Source organism: Podarcis erhardii (assembly GCF_964252035.2).
Source record: "Podarcis erhardii genome assembly, chromosome: 1".
In the NCBI taxonomy this organism is placed as follows: Eukaryota; Metazoa; Chordata; class Lepidosauria; order Squamata; family Lacertidae; genus Podarcis; species Podarcis erhardii.
The window spans coordinates 39,456,732-39,483,306 of NC_138497.1; the positions used below are offsets into that span (position 1 = coordinate 39,456,732).

Below are 26,575 nucleotides of genomic sequence, written 5' to 3' on the forward strand. Positions count from 1 at the left end.
TCAGATTTTGATTCACCTCCCTATAAAACTTGGGGAGGGGTGAATCAAATAATCCCTGCTTAAAATACCACAGTGTCATCTTTTAACCTATCTAGGAAGATCGGCTCTGGTGCTTTTATGGCAGCTCAGCCATGTGTACTGCAAAGGCTCGCTAGCATCGAGGCTATCATTTCGACAGCTTTCAGGAAGAGAGAAGCAGAAAGTTATATTCCACTAGTTTTCCTCCTGTCGTCCTGCTTAATCATTCCGTTTAATCTCCTTTTCTGTAATTAAAGACTTTGTAGCACATGCTGATGCATGTCTACTCAGAAGTAAGTCTAATTTATATTAGTGGGACTAAACAACAACTCCTCCCAGGTAAGTGTGTATAGATAGCACTGCAGCTTTAATCATGCAGGAAGTTTATTCAGGTCGGTTACCTATTACATAAATTGTTTGTATGTAATGGTTGTTGTTATTATTACTACTAATATATTGTCTTGATACTCATCTCTTCATACACTGAAAAAGACACACACACACACACACAGAGAGAGAGAGATAGAGAGAGAGAGAGAGAGAGAGAAAGAAAGAAAGAAAGAGAATTTCCAGGTTGCATACTGTTAACACAGATTCCCTTTTGGATTGAAGTGCTCTTTCTCTCAAGATTGCATTTGCAGCATTGGCGTACCTTGTGAGTCATAACATGAATAAATTGTAAATTTTCCTGAGGGTTTAATACAAATCAAGGAAACCGAAAAATTTTCTTTTGTTTGTATATCTATTTTTTTAAGCCCTGAAAACTAATGTCTTACTGTGGCATTCGTATTTACACTCCTGAGATCAAAACCTGTCTAGGTAAAATCTATTGCACTGTCAATCTGGTGTAGCTTTTTGTTTTTTTAGCATTTATAAATTTCAAATATTAAACCTCTTTACTCCATTTCTCCTCCCACGTCAGAACACACAATCTGGTTACAAAGAGACCAGGAGAGAAAAAAAGGGGTGCTGTTTGAAATTTCTCTCTTCCAGCAGGCCAGGTAGTTATGATGAGAGAATTTCAGCGTTAAAAAAAGATAAAAAGGTGTTAAGACGCTTTCTTCTGTTGTGTAAGTCCCGGGTCTCTAAGTGAAGCAGCACCTAACTTGCATATCAATATTGAACAAATTGCCTTGTTCCTGTTTAAAAACTCAGCAAACCTGGCTGATATACAACAGGGAACAAATGTGAAATATTCCAAAGACAAAAAGTCAGTGTTATCAGAAGCCTTCCCATAAAGCTTCCTTTATAAGTTTCCTTTTATTCAATTGTCAACCCCTGCCTAGACCAGTGGGTTTTTTTGCACCCAATATAAAATTATAAGTAGACATTAAAAATGATTGGAAAAGAGTTGAAACTCAAATAGTAGGCATTATTATTTTGAAAACAGCAACAAAAACCACACCACATATTGACATATTTGAAAGCCTGCCATCATTTGTGCAGGTTATACAAATAAATAGCACCTTGATACCTTTCTCTTAAAATGAAAGCAATATTACAAGTAAAAAGAGGAAATATGCTTGAAACACTTTCCAGGCTCCTCGGATGTGATGGAAACCACTGAGCTATCCAGATACACACATGGGACGCAATCCAACATAGGGATGTTACTCAAGTGATGTGGGACATGCAGAAGCACAGCTTCTTCCTGGACCACTGGGGTAACACCCAGGCCGTAGGGCATGGTTGCCCGTGATGCAGCTTCTTCCCACATCAGCAATGCCCTAGATTTGGGAGAGTTGAAGCTGCTGTGGCAAAGAACTATGTTATGAACTCCTCCCAGTTCCTTTTATGATGCTACCCTAGAGTTCTTTGATAGCAATTGCTGCTCTGTTCTTTTCGGTGATTCGCCGTTCTGCATCTGCAGGAGGTTCCCCAAGATGGAAATGAAGCTGGCTTGTACAAAAAAAACCAGGCCAGGCCCCATCTGCAGAATACATTCAAAGCAGTATTATACCCCCTTAAACAGCCACGGCTTCCTCCAAAGAATCCTGGTAGCTGTATTACTATTATTATCATTATTATTTATTAAATTTATATAACGCCCTATACCCGCAGGTCTCAGGGCGGTTTACAAGATAAAATTACAATATAAAAACACAACATACACAATCAAAATATAAAGAGAAACAGCCCTCCACACACACAAAAAGTTAGAAACAATTAAAAACAATTATTATTATTATTATTATTATTATTATTATTATTTTAAAAACACACAATTAAAAAGTAGTTTAAAAGAATGTAACCAGTATCTCTGCTGGGCAGCGCAGCAGCTGTCCTTTTGTAGTCTATCAGTCCTAGGCCTGGTGGAGAGAGGCAGGAGAAGGGCCCTCAGACTCTCAGCAGGTGTAGCAATAGTTTGTTAAAGGTACCAAGAATTAATAATCCATCTCTTTTCTCAGATAATTTTGGGAACTGCAGCTCTCTGAAGGGAATAGGAGTCTCCTAACAACTCTCAGAACCCTTAACCAATGCTGTTTTAAATGTGGACCTAGTGCAGATCATAGTTCTGCGTTTTTCAGGAGTAGCCGTGAGCCAGCTCTGTCACACTTGAAAGCTTTGACCTCCATCCCATTTTTTGTTTGTTAACTTATTGCCTGTTCACTCTTTGCTCTGAAGCAACAAAAGATAGAAACATGAGATTAAAACTGTCTTGATAAATATAAAGCCTGTATCATTTGCAAAATTATTTCAGTGCCACAAGATATGAAAGAGGGTGGGGTGGGGATAAACTAGGGTTAAAAAGTTTAACTAACATAACCCAGTCATTTGCCAGTTATGAAAAAGTTGTAGAGATTAAAATAAATATTGCTTTTGACCGATGTGCCAGTACATTGGTTGACAGCACGGTGTTGTTCACTAAAGAAAAGAAAGAAAAAGAAATGTGACCTCCAACATTCAGGCTGTGCTGGGACAATTTTTAAGCACGCCTATGCCTTCCTCTTTCAAAAAGACTTGTCAGTAGTACACATGAAAAGGATATTGGGATTATAATCAATCACAAGCTGAATATGTCAGCTATCTGATGAGGCTGCAAAAAAGTCTAATGCGATTTAGGTATCCATTAATAAAACCGTAGAGTGGTATCCAATTATGGCTGGAATCTGTCAGAGGAAGTGGGGAGGCAATTTTTGCCAATTTTCCTTCCCCCTTGTGATTCCCTCTGTATCTGTTCCACAGTGCTGGGGGTTGCCAAGAGCAGATTTAGGGGGTATGTAGGGCGCTATAGGGAGGGGTAAACTGGAAATTGCCTTCTTCTCCGTAATGCTAATGGATTCCCTTCCATCAGCATATGGTTATCACCCATAGATTTCCAGTCCTGTGAAATAATAGTCACACTTGGTTCTGTGTTACTAGGACCTCATTCAGAGTACTGGACCCTGTGCTGCACTTTCAGAAGGATACAGGCATATTGGAACTGATTATGAGGAGGGCAACGAAGATGGGCTATGGAACAGAAAACGAGGCATACAAGAGGCTTAAGGGACTGTGCATGCCTGGTCTAAAGAAGAGAGGACTGAAGGAAACCCTTTTTATTTTATTGGGTTGTCCTTGCTTTTATTTTGATTATGTATTTTGTGTTTTTATATTGTGATTTTATCCTGTGAACTGCCCTGAGACCTGCAGGTATAGGGTGGTATACAAATTTAAACAACAACAACAACAACAACAATAACAACCATTTATTTTATTAAAATGTTGAAGTCCTGTACTCCCATTGCAGCAGCACCATGTAGGCTCACAACTTAAAATATTACAAATTTGTGAAAACAAGTATAGAAAACACATAGATCAAGGAGACAAACCCAGCAGTCAAAATGAAGCAAAAATTTTTATCTGTCACATACCAGAAAAGTCTGCTAGAATGAAATTGTCTTTAGTAAACAATGGAAAATAGTGAGGGAGCGGGGGCAGCCACACCTTGTAGGGCAAGTAGTTCCATAATCGAAATGGAGCCATTGAGACCTGTTCTGGGTCCCCCCCAACCTTCTGGAGCAGGGACACAGAGGAAGTAAATAGGGCGGTGAAGTTCTGCTGTTCAGGCAAAACTGCTTGGATAAGTGTTTAGTTGTATTCTGCCCTGGATAACGTTCTGCCACACAGACTAGGACAAAGTCTAGATGGAATGAGCCTAAGCTACAGGAGAGTAGATTTGGGTTGAACACTAGGAGAAAATTCTTGAAGGGATCAGAGTCTGACAATAGAAAAAATTCGCTAGAGAGGTGGGTCCTCTTTCTTATTGGACGTAAGGCAGAAACTGGGCAGACACGTGGGGAATGTTGTAGCTCCAGATTTACTGCACTGAACTAGTGGGTTGGATCTGATAGCCCACACAACCCTTTTCTAACTCTACAATTCTGTGATGTGCTTAAAACTTCTCCATCCAATGAAGTATAAAGAGCTGCTTTGCTGCTTTCAGATGGAATGTCCCCGTGCCATAATCAATATGGGATGAAGCAATGGAGAAACCTCTTAATACATTCACAGCAGCAGGGCACAGCCTCACCGAAACAAAGTGGGTTTCAGCTGTGGGCTTGTTGCAGACACTGGCAAATTAAGCCTGTGAGTATAATTCACTCACATAAATTTTGGGCTGCGAAAGTTTCTAGGGGGCATCCAGCCCTCAACAACTGTCTGATGGGAGTGAGAAAAGGGTTGCTTGTAAAATGCTGTAAAACACAGCCAGAAGCTCAGTTCAAAGTAGGATCAATTTAATCAGAAATTTGCACAAGGCAAAACTTTTATCTTATGGCTGCAGGAAGATCCTGGCAGCCAGATCCATAAGAAAGTCATGTAATACATTAAAGGCAATGGGAGCAAAATTCAGACCTTGGTTTAGCGAAAAGCTTCTCTGTGGAATTACTGAACAGAGTGGCTTCCATATTCTGTAAGCGCACCAAGTTTAACTCCGTTTGCACCAACTGCAGTCCAGAATTGTCCAAATGACTTTTGAGAAGTTAATCCCTGTCTGAAGGCATGCTGCTGGAAGGTCTAGTTTCAATGGCAGACATCTAGCTGATGATGCCCCCCCCCCCCAGGCAGAAGCTGATGTCTGAACATGTGCTGCCACTACCATCACATGTGGCAAAGGGTGCAGCGGAGGAGGAAAAGTCCCCGAGTCAAGAGGCTCCATTTCGTAATCCCAATCTAGAGATCTGCCACCATTCCAGGAGGCTGAGTTGAAGCTGCCACTGCTGCCTGGTAAAGCTCTCCCATCTTGTCTGCGAGGCAGGAGATGGCCTTTTGCAGATGCCCCTCCCCGGAAATGTCTATTTAGGGAAGGCTGTACCAGTAATGCTGGAGCTGCGGCGATGGATTTGTATTTGCATGCTATGAATACTAATAGGCACTCTCTGGAGGCTTCATTTTTTACAACAAATTGGCAGTGGATCCATTCTGAGTACTCAGTTAGGTTTTCCTGCAGTCTGCTATGGGGCATGAATGAGCCCCTTGAGCTTTGGCAGCTGTTTTCCTCTCAGAGCTAATGATGGGATCCTCATGTGTGTACAGGACTCTGGATCTCAGGCAATATGGGGCCATTTACTGTGCTTATGACAGTACAGTACATTAAGCTTAACAGGGCTGTGTCAGCATAAATAGTGCATTCCCTTGAAACAAGACTCTGATCAACAGAAGGTACACCAGTATGAGGAAATTACCAATTAAGGGCAACATAGAATCATAGAATTGTAGAGTTGAGGGACCATGTTGAGAATCTTCCCCAAAACTATCAAAGGATGTATAAATGTAATTAAGGGATTTTCCACGTAAACTTAGCAGTCTTCTATAAAGGTTATGTTGAAGCAATGGAGTATGTTCTGATCTTGGTTATGAAAGATACAAGGCAGGAGACATTTAAATTCCCTGTCAGATACCATATTCCAAAACTCCCATGCTGAAAAGTGAGGAAAATGGTATCTTTTGCCAAAAGTTTCAGGTACAGACAGGCCTGCTTGTTAATGCGCCACCATCATTTTCAGTACAGTCACGTGATGTCTTCTTGCTTTTATAGTGGAATGAATAGGCCAATGCTCAGTGTTTAGCTACTGGCTGAGCCAACACACTATGTGAATAATTTTGTTACCGGGTAAATCCATCACAGGTACCAGAATTAGAGCTGGTGCTTTCCTGCCCATTTGCTCTTCGAGATGTCCTCGGAGTCCTGCAAGATAAATAAACAGATCCATCATTGATACCTTTCAACTCATTTAAGCATTCAAAAACAACATAACCACATGCTGCAGGTAAGTGTATTTATCTAAAAAGAATGAAAAACAGCCTGATTAAAATAAAAAAAAATCCCTTTGGTATGATTCAGCACAGCTCCTTTGACATTTTGATGCAGAAGTTCAGATTGCGGCTTAATGCAGGAGAGCTTTCCCCACAGTTTCATCCTAGTTTGTTGGTTGAAAAGCCAGGAACTTGGTAATATCATAATTTCCAGTACTTCTTTTCTATGACGTGCTGTACATAAAAACTGCCTCAACCACACAAATAGTACTGTGATTTAATAAATAATAAAATAAAGGCAACTTGGAACCTGCAAGTTGATTCCAAATGCAAGCTGTTTATGTAATTAATGTAGAAGTAAACAATCCTCTTTTATAGTTCTTGTCATCTGATTTTTTATAGCACGGACAGGAGACTGAGACATGAGCTCTGGCAGTAGACAAAAGCAGTCAACGAGCTTTGATGCCAACTAGCATTTATTTATGAATATTCTCCTATTTGTGTACTGTGTATTTTTAGTACTCTGCTTTTGTTCTTATTTACTGGTTTATTATAGGTTTCTTGAAATATGTTGCATTTCTATATGCTTAGGTTTATGTTGATAATACTTGTGTGCAAGTCTTTTATTATTAGGCTGGTTCTCCTATACCAATGCAGTCACGCACTGAGATCTTCTTCCGAGGCTCTTCCCTGGGTACCCTCATAATCAACAGGGGCCAAGTGCTATCACTTCAGGGGCAGGCAAATATTTTGCTAGGCTTTTAAACCCTTTTCAGCAGATTTGGGTTTTTATTCTGATTGCAGTTTTTATCTTCTGCACTATGCTGCTGTTTCATTGTTTTCAGATGGGCTGTGTATGTACGCAAAATGAGACAAATTTTGTATTTTTATTCTTCTTGTCAGTTATACAAGGAATGCAGATTAGTAATGAAGGTGTGGCGTATCCAATTAATTAATAAGAGAGAGGGAGCAAATAAGGCAGTGCCATAACGCAGATTTATCTTTAACACTCACCTCCAAAGAAATAAGACGAGTTCCCAAAAAAAAATCCTCCTAGATTTTTTTTACAGTGCAGACATGTGCCTGTTTAGAAGTAACCCCCCATTGTTCATTGGAATTAACTGTAAGTGCAAATAACAATGCAGCCTCAATATGAATGTTTCTTAAATGTGTAGAAATGTGAAATGTCATTTTGTGAACAGTTAACTAGGTGTTATATTGTATCGCTTCTTTTTTGTTTTGTTTAATAAACTTTTTTTTTAAGAACTCAATTCAAGACTGTTTTTCAAAAAAATTATTTATTTGCTGGCAAATATGACTGCCCCTCCAATGTTTCATGATGCTGAGATTCACAGGCTAATTAATAGATTTCATGAGATTTACCACAAATCCAGCTCATTCAAATAATGTATGAGGATAATTTAAGAAAATGATGGAAAAGTAATTGCAAGAAACACTCCTTTTCTTAATCAGGTTATAGTGCATCCTTTTAAGGAAAGTGGTAGTTACTAGATTTGGCTTTTAACTGGCCTCCCTTGTCAGATTCTACAATACTGCAAGTGTACTAATGCAATGTTTCATACCACTACAAAGCTTAGCAACATAGACAGAAAATATTATCCTTTCCATACGACTTCAGAGCTGTCAACAACCCATGCCATTCAGAAACGATATGCTGCTGCTGGTGATTATTATTATTTTACTTAATAGCTTTATGAGAATAGAGCATTGTCCAAGGTCTTCTCATGCAGATATTGCATCGCTTGGAAGGGGTTAACAGATGGAAATGGTTGATGTTAGAGGTGAATATTGACTGAGCTGAACCCAAGATCAATAGTTGCCTCAGAAGTCAAAAGGACTTCATGTTCCATGTTTAAAACAACTTGGTCTATGTTTTCCAGCAATGCACTCATTCAGGGTCAGCTAAGCACCATTGTAATGAGGCAACTGGAAATGTACACGGCAGCTACTTTTGCACACACTTGTCAAGTGGATGAGAGGCAACCCATTGAGAGCACAATCTAGCAAAAGCATTGCCTTTCTCCCAGTGAAATCACTGGCACATAAGCCTGCCACTGTTTTTTGAATTTTCGTTGCTTTCAGTGGGCTATCATTGGACTGGGATCGAAGCTGTCAACCCATGCATTATTTGCATCCATTTCTCTTCCTTGAATATGTTGAAACAAAAGTTCCACTAAATTTAATTTTTATCACTCAGTTAAGCAATTGCCCAATACTAAAACCACATCAAAAAAGTAAAGTATTTTATTTCCTGACAGAATATTTGGCAAAACTACTGCAGCCTTTAGAAACTGAAACCTATGAGGATAGGAAGAAGGGGGAGGGGAGAGAAATACTTTTAAGTTCTGAGATTTAAAGTGCACACTAATCACAAATTAGCTACTTAAGTGTTCCCCACTAGAAAGGAAAAAAGATACACACATATAATGTCATCCTGATGGCTTTTATGTAAGCTAATTCAGGCAGAGAGGGCCAATATGCTTTCCTGCAGATTGCTCTATTAACATTATACAATGGCTGCAGTGCAGTAAGCTGTTGCTTAAGTGCAAGTTTAAACCAAATCCATGCCTTAGATCAGAAACAAGGCTCCTGCCATTGGCAGCTATAGCAGAGAAACACAAGGACTAGTCTCTGTCCTCTGAAATGAAAGCGGAGGAGGGACATTTTCAGAAAGAGCACAATTGTAGGCCAGAGTACTAGAATTTTTTTCTTCATTTGTCCCTGCCATGCTCCTTTTGCTACCTTTCCTCTCTGTGTTTTAACCAAATACACTGTTATATCACTTAGCGCAGGTCTTTAAATCCCAGAGCTAATAAAGCTCCATTGCTTCAGCTGTATGGATTTGACATGCAGCATGTGCTTTGAAGAGAAGCTTCACAGGGGATCAGGTTCCTAACAGTCAACTAAGAGTTTCAGTCCCCACAGAGGTGCCCCTGGCGTGCTGAGCACTTAACCCTTCGACCAGTACCAACATGACTGTTCACAAATTATTGATGTCTCTAAATCCCTGGCAGATTGCAGACAGGTCTTGTCTCCCTTGAAGCCCAAGCATATGGCCACTAATGGGATGGATTAAGAAGAAAAAAATACATGCAAACACTCAGCCTTTGCCACATGAATGTAAAGCCACAGAAACAGGAGAAGGTGATTGAACTGGACTGAACACTGCTAAATACATGATTAGCCTCTTGTTATGGATCATTTCCATTGATCTATATCTGGTTTTGCAGCACAGTTTAATTAAAGCTGTCTGGAACAAGCCTGTCCCCTAAATGATCAGCTATGCAATGAAAACGTGAAACTTGAGGAAGCTCGAGGCCTCTAAAAAAGCCTCACTGACTTTGTGGTAAAATAACAGTAGCAGGAAGGGAAATATATTTTCTGCACAAATGAACTGTTTTGTCGCAGCATCTCAGGTTGCTGAACGTGGTTTTAAAAACACAACAAATCTTGTTTCCTTTTAAGTTTGTTCTTAAGGTGGATTGCTTTTCACTCCCAAATAATTCTCTGGAAGCCAATAAGCTTACTTGCAAGTTAATTATTTCCTGATAAAAGGGTCTAACAGTGCGTCCTAAGCATGTCTATTCAGAAGTAAGCCCCACTGAGTGCAATAGGATTTGCTCCTAGATAAGGCTGTACAGTACAGGATTACAGCCTAAAATGGGGGGTGGGATCCAACCCGCAGAAAATGGCCCGCCAGCCCCAGGAAGCTTTATCTCCCAATCTGATCAGGACATAAAGCACTCTGCCTGCTCTTTAGAGATCCTCCCATCGCAGTGCTCAACATTGCAGTACTAGGACTGCAGATAAAGCCGTCTGTCTGCTCTTTAAGAGCCAAAGGCAGCACACAAGACAGCCTCTCCGCCCCTGGCGCTAGAAAAGCTGATTGTGTGTCCCTGTGTGTGTCCCTGTGCATGTCTGAGAAGAGAGAGGGAGTGTGTGCTGTGTACCTGTATGCCTGCTGAGAGGATCTGCTGTACATGTGGTGATTGTACATGTGCGCTGCAAGTGCACATGTGCACACACATATACACCTTAGCCACACCCAATGCTGGCATGTTGTCCTCAGAGGGGTGGCTGACTGTCAGCAAGGCGCTTGGACCAAAAAGGGCCAATTTTTTATTATACTTCTAAGTCACGTTAGAAAGACTTACACTTAAACATATTTAATATTATTGGAACTGAATGGGTTTTAGACAAGCATCTCAGGGTGGTTTCAGATTGCAGCCTGTCACTGTAGCCGTAAGCAGGATATACAAAATTTACAAAAATCACATAAGCAGGCCCAACAAGCAACAGATTAACCATAAGTGAAACTGGCAAAACTACAATGGGGACAAAAATGTAAATTTCCAATTTTACCAAATACCTAGGTAAAAAACAAATGCAGATCATTCTAACGGATTAAACAACCAATGGTCCAAGCGACCGTTCTCACCCAATTTTTCACTTATGGCAGCCCAATCACTTTCCTTTTCTCTCTCACACAAGAGGGCCACACTCTGTGCCCACAGACACTCACTGTGTGGCTTTTGAGGAATTTAACACCTTTTAGCCACACCGCCCAGGCTCTTCCAGTGGAAGACCAAAGCTTTATAGACTCCACTGGCCAGAGAGTTCAATAGCTCTGCCTGCCCTCTACAACAAAGAGAAGGGAAACTAATGCTGTTATTAGGTTTGATAAATAATAATAATAATAATAATAATAATAATAAGTCACCTAACAAGGTGCCTCTCATTCTGTTTCTCCAGTCATGAACTTGGTGGCAATGGCCGGGAAGATGTCCAGCGTTTTTCATTCCCCACAATGCCCCAGAATGATGCTTCATTGGCTCTTTAGAGCACTGTGAGAAAGTGAGAAGGCAGGGTGGTTTGCCAGATGTACTCAGCGCCACCTCATAGATCCTCAATGGAGGATGGGCAGATGGGTCAAACAGGTCAACATTAATGGGTCCTGGCAGCTACTGACAACACTGTGTCCTGCTCCCAGCCCTGGCCATTTGATAGATCTGAAGCCAGAAGACAGGCTGTTGGAAGTACTTGAGAAGCTCCAGTGAACCACCCACCCACCTGTTCAGTACTGACTGCTATTAGCCTCTTTAGCGCATGTAAGTGGCATTCCTCTTCCTGGAAACCAGACACAATTTGGTTTCCAGGCAGACCTGAGCACAAGGGAGTCAGTTGGGGAATGTAAACTTTAGTTCCTTTCCTTCTTTGTCCGGACAGCAGGCCAGTCTTCATTGAAGGTACCCTCAGTGACCTCCCTCAGTCTCTAAGACGTGCAAGAAGAACTATCTCATGCACTTTAATAGGTCTCAGCAAAGGCCTTATCTTGCTGTCCTCTGACCCAGAATGGCTTCTTGCAGTTCAACTGCACACCTGGTTTTTGTCCCAGAATAAAATCAAGGCTCTTCTGCCTCATCCAAGTTACTAAAGGAGCAAAAATGCAGAAAAACTGGCGTCACTGTCTTTCCAATGAAATGCAGCAAGGCCAGTAAGGTCAGAGAGATCACACAAGCCAGAGAGGCCATACTCTTCTCAAAAATGAGAAAGAGAATTATTTGTTTCATTTTAAATATATTTTTCATCCTGCCTTTCCTTTTTTTTTTTTTAAAAAAAGCCTCCAGTTAAAGGCAGCAATAAATATAGATAAACTATAGGCGATAAAGCCACTTCATATTTATAAGCTTTCAGGAACAGAATGATTATTGAGTGTCAGGTAAATTCCACAGCTGGGGAACCACCACAGGAGAAACCACATATCTCTGTCTCAGAGAGTCAAGGGCAGTGGGGCACCCCGAGAAGGGCCTCAGAAGATGATATCATTTGGCCTGCAAGTCTGTAAGGGAAAAGACAGATACTATTGTCATGAGTAGGGAGAGCACTAACATTTATGGCAATTGTGCTTTCTAAGAGCTGAGTCATTTGCTGAGGAAATGAAAAATTCTTGACTTTCTTTTAAAGTTAAGTACATGGTTACCATTTCCCCCCAGAGCCTAATAAATAAATAAAAAACCCTGTAAAGCATTTATGTTATTTTTAGAGAAGGTTCAATTATGGGCCTGTCATTGTACACAGTACATCCTTTTATCAGGCCACCATGCTAACTTGTTTTTTTCCACAGTAAAGTTTGCTTAATGACCAGTTTAACAATAGATTTTTCACTGTAGGTGTTAATTAGAGCTTTGTGGACTCTATAGGATTTGTGCTCACTAAACCCTGTAATTCAAGACAAAAGAGGTGGGAGCACACCAGCCCCCTTTCTCTTTCCATGAAGACTTGACGGTGACTAAACCAAATCTAAGAAACAACAACCCCACCGCCACACCGCCTTCTCTTTTCTATGGATACCCAAAATCATACCACACCGCTTCAGAGCAGAAACAATGACAGCAAAGAACCCTTCTTTTCAGACTGCAGTTTCCGAACTAAAAAACCCAAGCTCTACCACCACCATAGTCATTGATACAGATGTCACATAATGTTGCTGTCTCCTCAAGATTATTGCGAGAAGTATCTCTTCTTAGTTGTTTGGTGTTTCTGGACAGTAAATCAGCCTTGAGTCTCATCAAAATTATCCACATGAAACAGATTGGTCTGATATATCCACTCCTCACTTAAGAGAGCTTTCAGTTATACTTGCTGAGACAAAAGGGCTGATTCACATACTGTTGTGGAGAAAAAAACCCCTGTATATGGTGTGAGGTATATGTGGACTACATAATCCTTCATGTGTAGAGCATAATGGATTTATATTTATGAGGCATCACAGGATCCTTCTAGCCCACTTCAGGTAAAGAGGCAATTGTCTTGGATTCTGCTCAGCATACTTCGTATCCTTAATAAATCAGTTAATATAAATCCAATATGTTCTTTCTAAAAAGAAAAAGTTTGCAGCCAGTGCCTGCAAGACAATAGTGATAGGGCGTGGCAAAAGGACCTGGGAGAAATTCCAAAACCTGGGTGCCTTCATTAAGATGAAGTCGCATGTGCTGTTATTTTGGACTTATGTACACATGCTCAGCACAATCAAATATGGCTAGTTGAATGAAGAATTAAGAAGCTTTTCTTGGGTGGGTGTCTAGGGGAGAGAAGAGTTCATATTCATGACACGAATCTTGCATTAACCTAGAATTCCTCTGAAAGATGTGTATAAACGATGATTAGAGGACAAAGACTAGGCTTTAACTTTTGAGATGTTGTCTGAGTCACACCCAGAAAAGACCTACTGAAATAAATGGATTTGAGTTAGCTGTTCCCATTGAATTTAATGAGTCTACTCTGAATGTAACCTACAGTGCAATTCTAACCATCCCTAGTCAGAAGAACATCCTATGGAACTGAATGGGTCTTACTCCTAGGTAAGTGGGGTCTTGGTTGAATTCAACCCTTTGACTATAAAATTACACTTACTGCCACAAAGTACACACTTCAGTGGAATGGTGTTCATGAGTGCTATACTTCGAAGACCAGTCTCTATGATTACTAAGAAAGTAACACCAGTAAAACACCACATCCATTATTCATCAAATGATTGATGCAAATTCCCCTACACACTAGTTCTATGGGGCCTGAGTGATATTTGAGACTCTCAAGGGTATATGGCTACTGGCATGTAAGCTACAATTCTGAATTTTGAAGGAGTGGTATTGATGTGTTGCAAGTTGAGAAATACGGTATTATATGGATAGATATGAGCAAGCCAGAGCCAAGTTATTAACGAGATGGGGGGAACCCCCCTCCTGCTATTCCCACACATTTCGTTATATAAAACGTTGACCTGACCTGTACACGCTGCTACTAATGCTTCCTTCTGTGGGTTTGCGCTTGTAATTAGTTGTGCCATGCTGGCAATGCAGATTTCCCCCCAGTGAACCTGCATATACTAAATTGTATCAGCTTGAGCAGCACATTTAGAGGAGACACAACCCTTTGCCTTTTCTTTCTTGTGACTGATTTACAACTGCTTATCGCGGTACACAGTCCCAAAGCACTAGCTAGTATTGAGATCACCTGGCAGTGATTTGCAAAATCTGAGAGGTGGTAAGTAAAGCCTTCAGGTGAGAGCTGGGAACTTTGCTAGGGCAGTGTTTGGAAAGCTCTGCCTGTGCCTTCTGTAAATCAATGACTTTTCTCCAGGGCCGTCAATCTGGCACCTTTCACAAGTGTTAAATTCACTTAAATATTTCCCCCCCTTAAGAAGCTGTCATGAGACATACTGAAGCAAATATGTCCTTTAGTGGATACACATGGACTCTGTTGTAACAGTGTCTGTTAAGTGAGCTGACATCCTAGGATGATTTAAAAAATAAATAAATCCAACATTTGTTGGGTATCATCGTACTCTCTATGCCAAATAGTTTCAAAGCTGGAAATAGCCGAATGAAGATAAAAACAACAACAATGGGATGCTGACCAATATATGCTTAAAAGAAATGGAATACTGTTTGCTTTGACCATAGATGGACAAAATCTATGCCATTTTTTGGCAAACTGCAGGTATATCATGTTGCTTGTCCTCAGCACGTGTTGTCCTCACCTTATGTTGTCTAGAGATTCCAAGCGGAATGATGCTAGCATAATCTCTGACTTCCTCTAGAGAAGAGAATGATTCAGAGTGACATTGTACATGTGTGCCTGAATTTATCCTCTTTGTCCCCAAAGATTTGACAACTTCATGTTCATAACTCTTTAAGCTTAGAATTTTTTTTATCTGGTGTGTGGAAACCAACATATTGGGGTGGTGAAGAGTGTGAGCTTCACATAATGAAATTCTTGGTTTAAAACAATTTCAGCTACAAACTCATTGGATGGGCTTAAATAAGATACTCTCTCTATCCCCTTTATGCTCCCATCTGCAATATGAGAAAATAAGAATACTTTAAGACTTTCCATGGTGCTTTCAATGATTGCCAAAGTGCTTTGAATATCCAAGAAAACACAATTGTGTATAAATGCTAATTTCATTAGCTCATTATTCCATATACTATAGATCCATTTTACAGAAGGGAAGTAGAATTATTTGCTTAGGGCCACTGAGGACCCTAAACAGAGATGAAATTAATTGTGTCTTTACATTTATTCTGCACCTCTGGAGTGTGGGCTTATAAAGAATGGGGATCACAGCAGGCATGGGTGGCAGCGGCTGCGATTTAACCTTTTGTTTCCCTGCTACATTCCTGAGGAAAATGCCTCTTCCACAGCAAATAACAGCTTCAAAAGATTGCACTAAGGGAAGAAAGAGTTAAATTCCCATCAACACCTGCTGTGATCCTAATCATTATAAGCCCCTCTTTGGGCCTGAGTTCAAGGCTAAGCTGGGATCTAAAGCTAAACCATAACTAAAGGCATACTTCTCTCCAGCCTCTATTGTTGAGAACAATAAAGAATTATGTTGGAAAAGCTACTGAGAACAATGTTAGAAGCAATGGGTCTTACCAGTTATTTGCATTTCGTGTTCATGATTGTGTCAATACATTACAGTAAGGTTAAAGGTAGGACTGCAGCCATAATGTCATAGGATTAAGTCTTCCCCAAGACTGTAAACCACATGCAGTGACCAAAGCACCAACCACCACACTGAACATGCTAAATATGATTCATTCATTGTAGATCATTTCTATTGATCCAGCTTTGACTTCTCAGAACAGTTTAATCACAGCTGCCTGGAAGAGGGTAATGGATGGCTTAGGGGATTGGTTACGGGATACACAGCAAGCCATTCTCAGGTCACAGGTTCAATCCCACAACTAGTTTGGCAATTACCAGAAGTCGTTATTACTGTATCTGGTGACTTATGTGAAATAAACTAGTGGAATTTCATTTGAGTCACTCTCGAGAAAAAATACGCACTTGCACACCCTTCCTAAACATCATAATCAATACCAAGGGTGTGCAAATCAGAATGTTCCTTGAGCCATTTTTTTTTTTTTTTAGGACAGTGAGTGGCAGTGACTCCATCAAATTTATTTTGCTAATAAATTTGCAACCATACAAATGCAAGCGTACTAATTTGCTTAGGGCAACCTCTCAGAGGTTTGGCATCTACGACACACAACGTGCATATGAATCAGTAATGATTCAGCACCATGCTACTTTACTTTGTGTTTACTATGGAGAACAGCACTTTGATTTCTGAAGCCTTAAGCCACATCTGCAAAGGCTATAAGCAGAAGTTGGCTCTAGCTGATATTGGGTTTATTAAATGAAGGGCGCTGAGAACGGAAACTGATGTGACGTTCTAATCACTTTTGAGAAACATGAAGGGCTAGTGATGGAGAGGTGACCTTTATCTCAGCAAGGAAGATATCCCCATAAAAAAGAAGGCCAAGTTGTGAGGCACAGTGAAACACTGTTGTGATTTATTCTTGCACCTGTTTCATGGAGGGAGGGGGAACCCTACTGTGACCCATGGCCACAGCATCCAGTTTTAATAATCTTATAGTACTGCTAGAGGGAAATAAAACATCCAATAAGAGGTGTCAGTTGCAAAATGAAGCAAGATGTCCACTCTCTAAACCAATCTGTGGTCATCACTGGTACTATATTTGCCATAGGCCCTAACTTGTCAGTGAATATCAGGCCCCCTTCATTAAAGTACATGTCAGTGAAGAGGACAGGGTCTAATGGAGGTTCAAAAATCTTTCCCAGTAACGTCGTGAATTCCAGTGATACAATAACGAGAACAGTTATTTTAAATAAAAACTAGATTAAAAAATAAATAAATGTTTTAAAGCTACTATGATAGTGTTATGGGGGAACAGAGATCGCCCAGATCCCAGGGTGCCAAATTTCCTCCTCTAGATTTTTGCGTGCTGGGATTTAATCAGAGTGCTGATAATTAAGGTGAGTTGACAGGCTGAGCTTGTTTTTCTGCCAGATAGAGAGGCAGAGGGAGATGATGGCCCACAGCAAAAGTCACTAACAAGACAAAAGACCCTACCGGGTAACCAAAAGGGAGGCTGCCAGGCCAGGCCAACGTGGGTGTGATGTGACACAGAAAAAAGTTGTCCTTTTATACAGAGGTTTCTGACAAGTGTTCTGGGAACGGGGACGAAAAATTGGCAGAACTCCATGTGCACTGGCTGGTAGAGATCGGGGCCATGGCTGGCTGCTGCTTTCGACTCAAGCTTGCTGAAGCTATGACAGGAGCAACGAGATACATTATTCAGGTGTAATGTTTTGCACCCTCTCCATTTAAGGTTTCAGCTGTAAATAGGTGTGAATAAACCATATTTCCTAAGACACTGCAGACTCCTATGTTCCTTGATTTTGCAACGGAAACACAACTCTGGGCGGGCGTCTGGAACCCGCTGGAACCTTAGTACTGCTCGGCAGAGGTTGAGGGTGGTGTGTAACAATAGAAACAGATCCTCATTTTTAAAAATGTACACTAGTACATGGAAGGGGGTGAGAAAAACCCTCCAGTGGGGTGGAAGGCTTGATAGATTACTTCGCCAGAGCACAGTAACACCAATTTTATATCAGCATGCTTTTGTACTTAAGCAAATCAATTTACTTGCTTAAAATATTGGATCCCATCCTCTTTGAAACTAGGGCAAAACTTCCAACAACATAATAGTAACAATATGGATGTCAACAATAATCCATTAAGAATAAGACCAGAATACCAAACTTGGTTCTGCCATATGATTCTCTCTGGTCTCTAGGGTCTCTCTGTTGTGTTTTTATATATTATGTTGGAAGCCACCCAGAGTGGCTGGGGCAACCCATTCGTATGGGCTTGGTACAAAAAACGAATAATAACAATAACAATAACAATAACAATACCAATATGGTGGTACCTTGGGTTAAGTACTTAATTCGTTCTGGAGGTCCATTCTTAACCTGAAACTGTTCTTAACCTGAAGCACCACTTTAGCTAATGGGGCCTCCCACTGCCGCTGTGCCACCAGAGCACAATTTCTGTTCTCATCCTGAAGCAAAGTTCTTAACCCGAGGCAATATTTCTGGGTTAGCGGAGTCTGTAACCTGAAGCGTATGTAAACTGAAGCATATGTAACCCGAGGTACCACTGTAATAATAATAATAATAATAATAATAATAATAATAATAATGACGACAAAGTATTGTGCAGTGACTCATGGGGATTCCACATTGTGGCTTAATCTAGCAAAGAGTCATTCAGATAACGCAAGCAGGTTGTGGGCAACATTTTCTTCTTTTAACATTAAGGCAAAGGTAAAGGTACCCCTTCTGACCAAACTGCGGGAGACAGAAGTGCCTGGCGTGCTCTGGTCCATGGGTTCACAAAGAGTCGGACACGACCAAACGACTAAACAACAACAAAAGGTACCCCCGCCCGTACGGGCCAGTCGTGTCCGACTCTAGGGTTGTGCGCCCATCTCACTTAAGAGGCCGGGGGCCAGCGCTGTCCGGAGACACTTCCGGGTCATGTGGCCAGCGTGACGAAGCTGCTCTGGCGAGCCAGCAGCAGCGCAGCACACGGAAACGCCGTTTACCTTCCCGCTATAAAGCGGTACCTATTTATCTACTTGCACTTAGGGGTGCTTTCGAACTGCTAGGTGGGCAGGAGCTGGGACCGAAAGACGGGAGCTCACCCCGCCGCGGGGATTTGAACCGCCGACCATACAATTGGCAAGTCCTAGGCGCTGAGGTTTTACCCACAGCGCCACCCACGTCTTTTAACATTAGATATCTGGATAAAATGGAGGAGTATGGACTGGTATTTTGATGTAAATAATGTCATGTGGATGCCGCAAAAAATATGCCTGCATGAGTAGCACCATTCCCGCAATTAACACCTGTTTGGAAGTGCCCCAAGAGTGTAACATAATAATTTGATTCAGTGCTGCTTATTTGTTCAGCATTTTATGAATTGGTGATGTTCTAATGCCCTTATGATATGAATTGTCTTATGGTTTTGCAATTCAGAAATATTCTTTTAAATAAATTAATAAAAAATAAAACTACACATACATTCACCAGTTCAAAGCTCACCTGACCACAAGCTCATCAATACATAAAGGTCTTTAATTGTTTTTATATATGAACTTGCTTTATATATGCTCTTATTGTATTGTAAAAGTGCTTTGAGAAGCAATTCATAAATGAAATAAACAACAGCAGCAGCACAATTCTAAACATTTTACCTGAGAAACAAGTTTCACTAGATTTAACAGGATTCACTACCTTCGCAAGTGTGTTTAATGCTGCAATCCCATGCCAGAATACTTGGGAATAAAGGTAAAGGTAAAGGTCCAGTCGTGGCCGACTCTGGGGTTGTGGCACTCATCTCGCTTTATTGGCCGAGGGAGCCGGCGTACAGCTTCCGGGTCATGTGGCCAGCATGACTAAGCCGCTTCTGGCGAACCAGAGCAGCACACGGAAACGCCGTTCACCTTCCCGCCAGAGTGATACCTATTTATCTACTTGCACTTTGTGCTTTCGAACTGCTAGGTTGGCAGGAGCAGGGACCGAGCAATGGGAGCTCACCCCGTCATGGGGATTCAAACCACTGACCTTCTCATCGGCAAGTCCTAGGCTCTGTGGTTTAACCCACAGTGCCACCCGCGTCCCCATACTTGGGAATAGCCTTCACTAATTTATCACCAAGCAGCCATGTATAGCACTGAGCCCACAACAACCCTGTAAGGTAGATGAAGCTGGGAGGCAGTTTGGCCCAAGGTCATCCCATTAGCTTCATGACTGAGTGGGAATTTGAACCCTGGTGTCCCACCACACTGGCTCTCATAATGCTGCAATCCTAAGCACACTTAACAGAGAGTAAAGCCCTTTGATCTCAACAGCTTACTCCCAAGTGCCATTAGCATCTTGTCTAAGTTCACTACCTGTCAACCTTCAGTGACGCCATTTCCCTAACCCTCACATATGCAATACTGGGATAAAAGTCCAGGCTTCACCATACAGGGTTGTTGTAAAGGTTCCCGAGATAATGTGCACAGTGCAATTTGAACATCTGAAATGTGTTAGAGAAACAGTATGTATTATTGAAGAATTTACAAGGGTAAACAGTAAAATATACCCCCCTACACTTTGGTATTTTATTGTATAAGAAAAGGAGGCAGAGGAAAAAATATAGAAAAGAAAATCACTTTACTATATAATATGGACATCCAAGTTTACTTATTTTGTGGGATAAACCAATCTTTATAATGGGTTATTTAAAGTTTTAGCAACTAATTTAGGTAAATGTTGTATTTTCGAACAATCCATAGCTCTGTATCGTGATTCCAAGTTATTGCTTTCTACTTCTAGCATGAGCTATAAAGCAAAATATTAAAGCAGTAAACTTTTTTCCTTGGAAATACAGTGCATAGTTATTTATTCGCCTATACTCCATTTCTCTCCAGGGAAATCTGGAAGTTTTAAATCCATTGATCCCCCACACTTTCAGTATTTGCCTTCTTCTTGGCCTCTGAGATAGTTTCTGTTTGCCAGTCAATTTCTAGAGATTTGTTTGCAAATTATAAATCCTATTGTGGTTTCATCTTTAACCAGTGACCAGTATTTTATTTAAAGGTACCCCTCTCATAAAGTGTTTTATTCTGAAGGCACGGTAAAGATTTACAATATGCTAAACCGGGCAAAAACTCTCTAGTAATCAGCAACAATACATTTTACACTCTATCATAATAATTTTTTCTGCCTCCATGTCGATAAAACTTTCCCTCCTTTTTACAATGGTTTACAACTTAAATAATTTAATACAACAGTTGTTATATTTTTATTGCAGGCTTATAAAACTTGTGCTATAAGTCTCTCCTATGCAATATATTAACCAAAAAATGACAGAGTAGACGGGTAGCTACTGATTACTAAACCTATAATTCAGGCTTGAAGTTCTGAAGACGTTATAAATGGCTTTTACTTCACTTGCACACTCTAGATGTGTCTTTCAAATGAACTGCCTGCCTCTTGGCATTCAATCTTTCTGCATCCATTACTTCCTTGTGTATATATTATAAACAAAAAAGGCGTTCACATTTCAGACGACACACATTGTAGCACAATAAACTGCTTCTAGTCAACGAGAATAAAGGATTGGTCAGGGAATCACAGGCACAATCTAATGGGAAACTGTCTTGGAGCAGGGCTTATTAAAACACATGGAAGCTGCTCTGGGGCAAATACCGTATTTTTTGCACCATAACACTCACTTTTTTCCTCCTAGAAAGTAAGGGGAAATGTCTGTGCGTGTTATGGAGCGAATGCCTACGGATGGTGGGGGGATCTGCTTCAGTCGTGAGCAGAGGATCTATGGTTCCCCTTCCTTCCCTCCTCCGTGGCTCGCTTTAAAACAGCAAAGTGGGAGAAGAGCTGCTGAGTGGGGAGGAGAGAGGGACAGAGAGCCTGCTTGCTTTAAAGGAGCAAAGCGGGAGAGGAGAGGAGCCTTCTCCTCTTATACCCCTCTTCTGCATTATTAACAGCATCCTTCTCCACCCACCCCATGCGTGTTCCTTGTCCCTTGAGTGCTTTTCCTTCCCTCCCCACTTAAAACGAGGTTACAAAGCACGGATCCACATGGATCCTCAGGATTTTTGCACTGGGTCACCCCAAATTCACCATCAGATCACATAGCATGTCCATGGCTACAGCTTGCACCAAAAAAATCATGCACCCACTGTTGCCTGGGGCTGCAGTGGTGCAAAAACGTGGTTACAAAGCATGGATCCACATGGATCCTCAGGATTTTTGCATTGGGCTACCCCAAACTCACCGTCAGATCACATGTCTGTGGCCACAGCATGAACCACAAAAACCACATCCGCTGTTTTGTTTAGAATATTTTTTTTCTTGTTTTCCTCCTCTAAAAACTATGTGCGTGTTATGGTCGGGTGCGTGTTATAGAGCGAAAAATACGTAGTTCATGCAAATCTTATTCACGCCTACAGCCAGAACCTGCAGGTGGGCAGCCTCTCCATATGCTCCTTAAGACAGCGGTTCTCAACCTGTGGGTCCCCAGATGTTGTTGGACTACAACTCCCATCATTCCTGAACTCTGGCCTTGCTAGCTCTGTTGTGTTTTCAAGAAAGGACACGTAGGACTGCGCTGCATGGCATCAGTGTGTAATTTGGTTGATGATCGCAAAAAGCTTCATGGACTCATTATCTCTTGAGACCCCCCCCCCCAGTATGGTAAGTAGGGTGGGTGGGTGTTTAAGCACTGATGAAAAGTAAACCTTTCCTCGCACTCTTTAAAATTCATTTTCACAGGTGTACTGGGAGTTCTTCCTCTTTTTTTGCTTCTAATTGTAAGATGAGGACACCTCAACGAGAAGGGATAGGAAACCAATGGCATTCTAGATGTTGTTTGACTCTACCTCCCATCAGCCAATGATCAGGGATGATGGGAGTTGTGGTTCGGCAACACCTGGAGGGCCACAGCTTCCTCCTTTCTGTTCCAGATGGTATGTTAAACTCTTAAGCCTAGGCTTAGTCCAACATTCTTCTTCACCTATGACCTTGAAATTTATCTCCCTGCCACAAACCTATGATTGGGTCTACTTAAGCCAGGAATCAGCAAACTTTTTCAGCAGGGGGCTGGTCCACTGTCCCTCAGACCTTGTGGGGGGCCAGGCTATATTTTGGGGAGGTGGGAATGAACAAATTCCTATGCCCCACAAATAACCCAGAGATGCATTTTAAATAAAAGGACACATTCTACTCATGTAAAAACACACAGATTCCTGGATCGTCCATGGGATTTAGAAGGGAATTGGGCCAGATCCGGCCCCCGGGCCTTAGGTTGCTTACCCATGACTTAAGCTGTAGTTCTTTGCATGACAGCAATTTCTGTGCACGGTTTTCATACCTTCAAAGCTGCATTCACATGACTTAACATCACTTCAGACTGGCATCTAATAGAATCGAGGGACAGTCTAGTGGCCAAGTCCTTTGTGTGTATCCCAGGATCAGGTTGCCTGCTATATTTTTGTCTATGTTAGAAATATTGAGAGACATTAGATGGCAACACCTACTGCAGAAATGGCAACATGCTGCCCTCGTTTAGTAAACGTATCTCTTAACAGCTTAATAAAAACCATGATCCTTACATAGCCTTTCTATCAAACTTTCCAGGAAAAAAAATGAGAATACTAAATGCACCAGGATAGGGAAAGGATATGCTCCATTTGCTCTGCAATGATAATCTTTTACAAAAGAGGATTTTTATTATTAATTCTTCGCCTTCTGGGGATATTATAATTTCTAGAATGTAGAAAATGCCTTAAGCACAAGCAATTTGCTGAGCTAGACTGAATTTCAAAATGTTTCAAATGAGCTGATAAACAACTGCATAATTAGCCATTATTAGATCAAGACCGCACAATACATATATCCAACTGAGACAGCCAATGGATAGGGAAATTGGGGATATTGTTTTAAAAAACTAAAAGCCAGTGTTCTAGTTCCACTTCTTACATTTTCTTTAGAAATGCAGATTATTCTATCAACTAAACCCTTGGGGTCTTAATCATTAAACACATACTTCTTGTATGAATAATGAGCAGTTTATGGGCTGAATATAACCCATACACTAAAGTGATTAGATTGCAAGCCTTCTCTCTCCTCCCTCTCACACACAACACAACACAGTCTCACTGCAAGGGCTGCATGCAAACATTTCTCTCTCTCATTATATCCAATGTTCGTTCTACCTTTTGACCTAGTGACCTAGATTCAATTGCAATGTCCTTAAATTCTAAGGCCTGTTGCTGTGATAACTGGCTTTACATAAAAACAGGATGATTTCCTTTTGAGAAGGAAGAGTAAAACAAATTAAAATACAGGGCTGTTTGTTTTTTTTTTAAAAAAACATACTGCTTCAGACATTTGGGGCTTTATATATCATGGCTGCATTTCTGTGTAAGAACACTCTCTCTCTCTCTCTCTCTCTCTCTCACACACACACACACACACTCACAGATAGACACCAATGTCACAGGGTTATGGATCACAACCTTTTAAAGTAAAATGGAAATTGGAGCCAATTGTGTGATTGCTTTCTTTCCTAACTTTAGAACACTCCTCAGGCATGGCAGGACCTGAATGTATTGTTGCAATGATAATCTCATTATAAGGCACTTGGGACGTTTAAGTGTATTAGTATTTTTGTAGCTTGACATGTGGAACTTTTTCAAAAACAGTTATCTGCCATTCTGCAAAATTCTCCCCAAAGACACACTTAGCTGCATCAATGGGATTCAGTTTTAAATTCACCTGGTGGGCTTACAAACGATGGTATAGTTTTTGTGGCAGGAAAAAAATGCCTTTTAATTAAGGTTGCATTACCCCAGGACCACAAACCCACGAAATTGTGTGATGATTTTGCAAACAGAGCACATTTCACATTACCCCTGTCCTTGGCAATTGCCAAAAAAGATGGAGAAAGGTATAAGGTAGGAATCAACTTGCTTGTCCCTCCACCAAGTTTTGAAAGACAAGGTGGGGTGAGCTCACATGACATAACTCTTGCCATAGGAGTCTGCCATGTGAGCTCCATCTGAGAAGATGCACCTGATCCCACCCATGAAAGTGGCACCCAGCGACGCAATTGTGTGCTCCCTTTTTGCCTCCAGCTCCACCGCTTCCTGTTCAGCCCTTTGATGTTTAAGTGCCCCACTGCTGGATAAGTCTCTGTGCTCTGCCAGAAGGGTGGAGAAGAGCCAGAAGATCTGCTTCTCTCTGTCTCTGACATCTAGAGAAACAAGGGGAGGACCTCCATCTTTCATCGCTGGGTGCCAGCCTCCCAGTTCCCCACCTGCTCTTCCTCCTTCTTCTTCCTGGTCCATCTCCAATGTAGACACCACTGATTTGTATGAGCCTTTTTTCCCACATTAAAATACTTAGTATTGCCACCACCTATAATTTAGCTCTCAGCACTACTGAATATTGTGACATGAAAAGTTTTGTTAACAGTTATAAACAGAACTACAGTGCTGATAGACTAGCATCTCAGCCAGTCACTTAAGAACCTAACCAGATTAATTTATATAAAGGTGTATAAAGAAAAGCTTATTATTATTTCTTTAAGTTGAATAGGGCAATTTCCCAATCAGAGTAGAAGGATGGGACAGAGATCAGGAGCTATCTTGGTATCCCAGTTAGATTCACCTCCCCTAATGTCTGAGACCTACTGCTGTGTTAACTCAGAAGACGGTGGCAGCTAGTGAGTAATCAGATTATTTTAGGGTAGGTGTAGTCTAAATTATAAAGTTGAGACACCTAGAAACATGTCAGTTTAAGGAAGAGAGTACAGTGGTACCTCAGGTTAAGTACTTAATTCGTTCCGGAGGTCCATACTTGAAACTGTTCTTAACCTGAAGCACCACTTTAGCTAATGGGGCCTCCTGCTGCCGCTGTGCCGCCGGAGCACGATTTCTGTTCTCATCCTGAAGCAAAGTTCTTAACCTGAAGCACTATTTCTGGGTTAGCAGAGTCTGTAACCTGAAGCGTATGTAACCTGAAGTGTATGTAACCTGAGGTACCACTGTAAGGACTTGGTGGCCCAGTTTGTACATAATGCTAAGCCGAACAATGGCTTAGATTCAGGTAGTGTGGCAGCAGCAGGACTAGCAGAATACTGTCCTGAACTGTAGCAGATCTTTCAAGAATCCCAGGCTCAAATCTCTTTGCTTGTAGCCATCCTAGGGGGCAAATTTTGATCAAACCTCTGGGACAGGGCAGCTACGGCATTACATATGTTGTGAGACACTTAATTCTCAGCAGCTCCAGCAGATCTGGTCAATGTTCAGGGATGATGAGAGTTGTAGTCCAGCAACATCTGGGAGAGCTGCAGGTTCCCCATCTCTGTTTTAACCGATTAATCATGTTGATGAATGGATTAAAACTTATAGCCTTATTGAACAGGGTTTTCTTCCCTTGAGAATAATACATGTTAAAAAGAAAGGGGGGGGAGGGGAAACCCTATACATTAAAGCAATATCATTACCCATCACCTGTTGCCTGAAATAGTTAAAATCACGGTGCAGAACACTGCTACATTATAACAGACACTGCTTCAGTTATAATAATACCATCTGGCGGCCAATTAGTCCCTAATACAATTTTATTCTTCATGGAATTTTGTAAGTAAAACGTAAAACAGTCAAAATAGTTAATTGGCCTACTGGGGGAAAAAGCTGCATGGCTGATCTCTTTAAGTCGGGCGAAAAATGGCTCTGGTGAAAGAACTGTAAAAAAAATATTCATAGAGAGATTTATTTTTTTTAAATCCAATGTGAGTTTAAATATTTATCTTGCATGTAAAATGCAAAAGGCTAAAATGTGAATGTTT

General features: G+C 41.1%; 1 protein-coding gene across 4 annotated transcripts in view; it reads right to left on the bottom strand.

Annotated features, from left to right (window-relative positions):
• Nucleotides 1-5,881: 5,881 nt before the first annotated feature.
• DPH6 (diphthamine biosynthesis 6) overlaps nt 5,882-26,575 on the bottom strand; it is a 238,385-nt gene continuing 217,691 nt past the window's right edge. For all 4 annotated transcript variants that reach the window (XM_081861069.1, XM_081861071.1, XM_081861072.1 and 1 more), the window contains one exon: nt 5,882-6,187. In XM_081861069.1, coding sequence (XP_081717195.1) covers nt 6,069-6,187 — 119 coding nt within the window. In that variant the 3' untranslated portion in view covers nt 5,882-6,068. The remainder of the gene's footprint in view (nt 6,188-26,575) is intronic.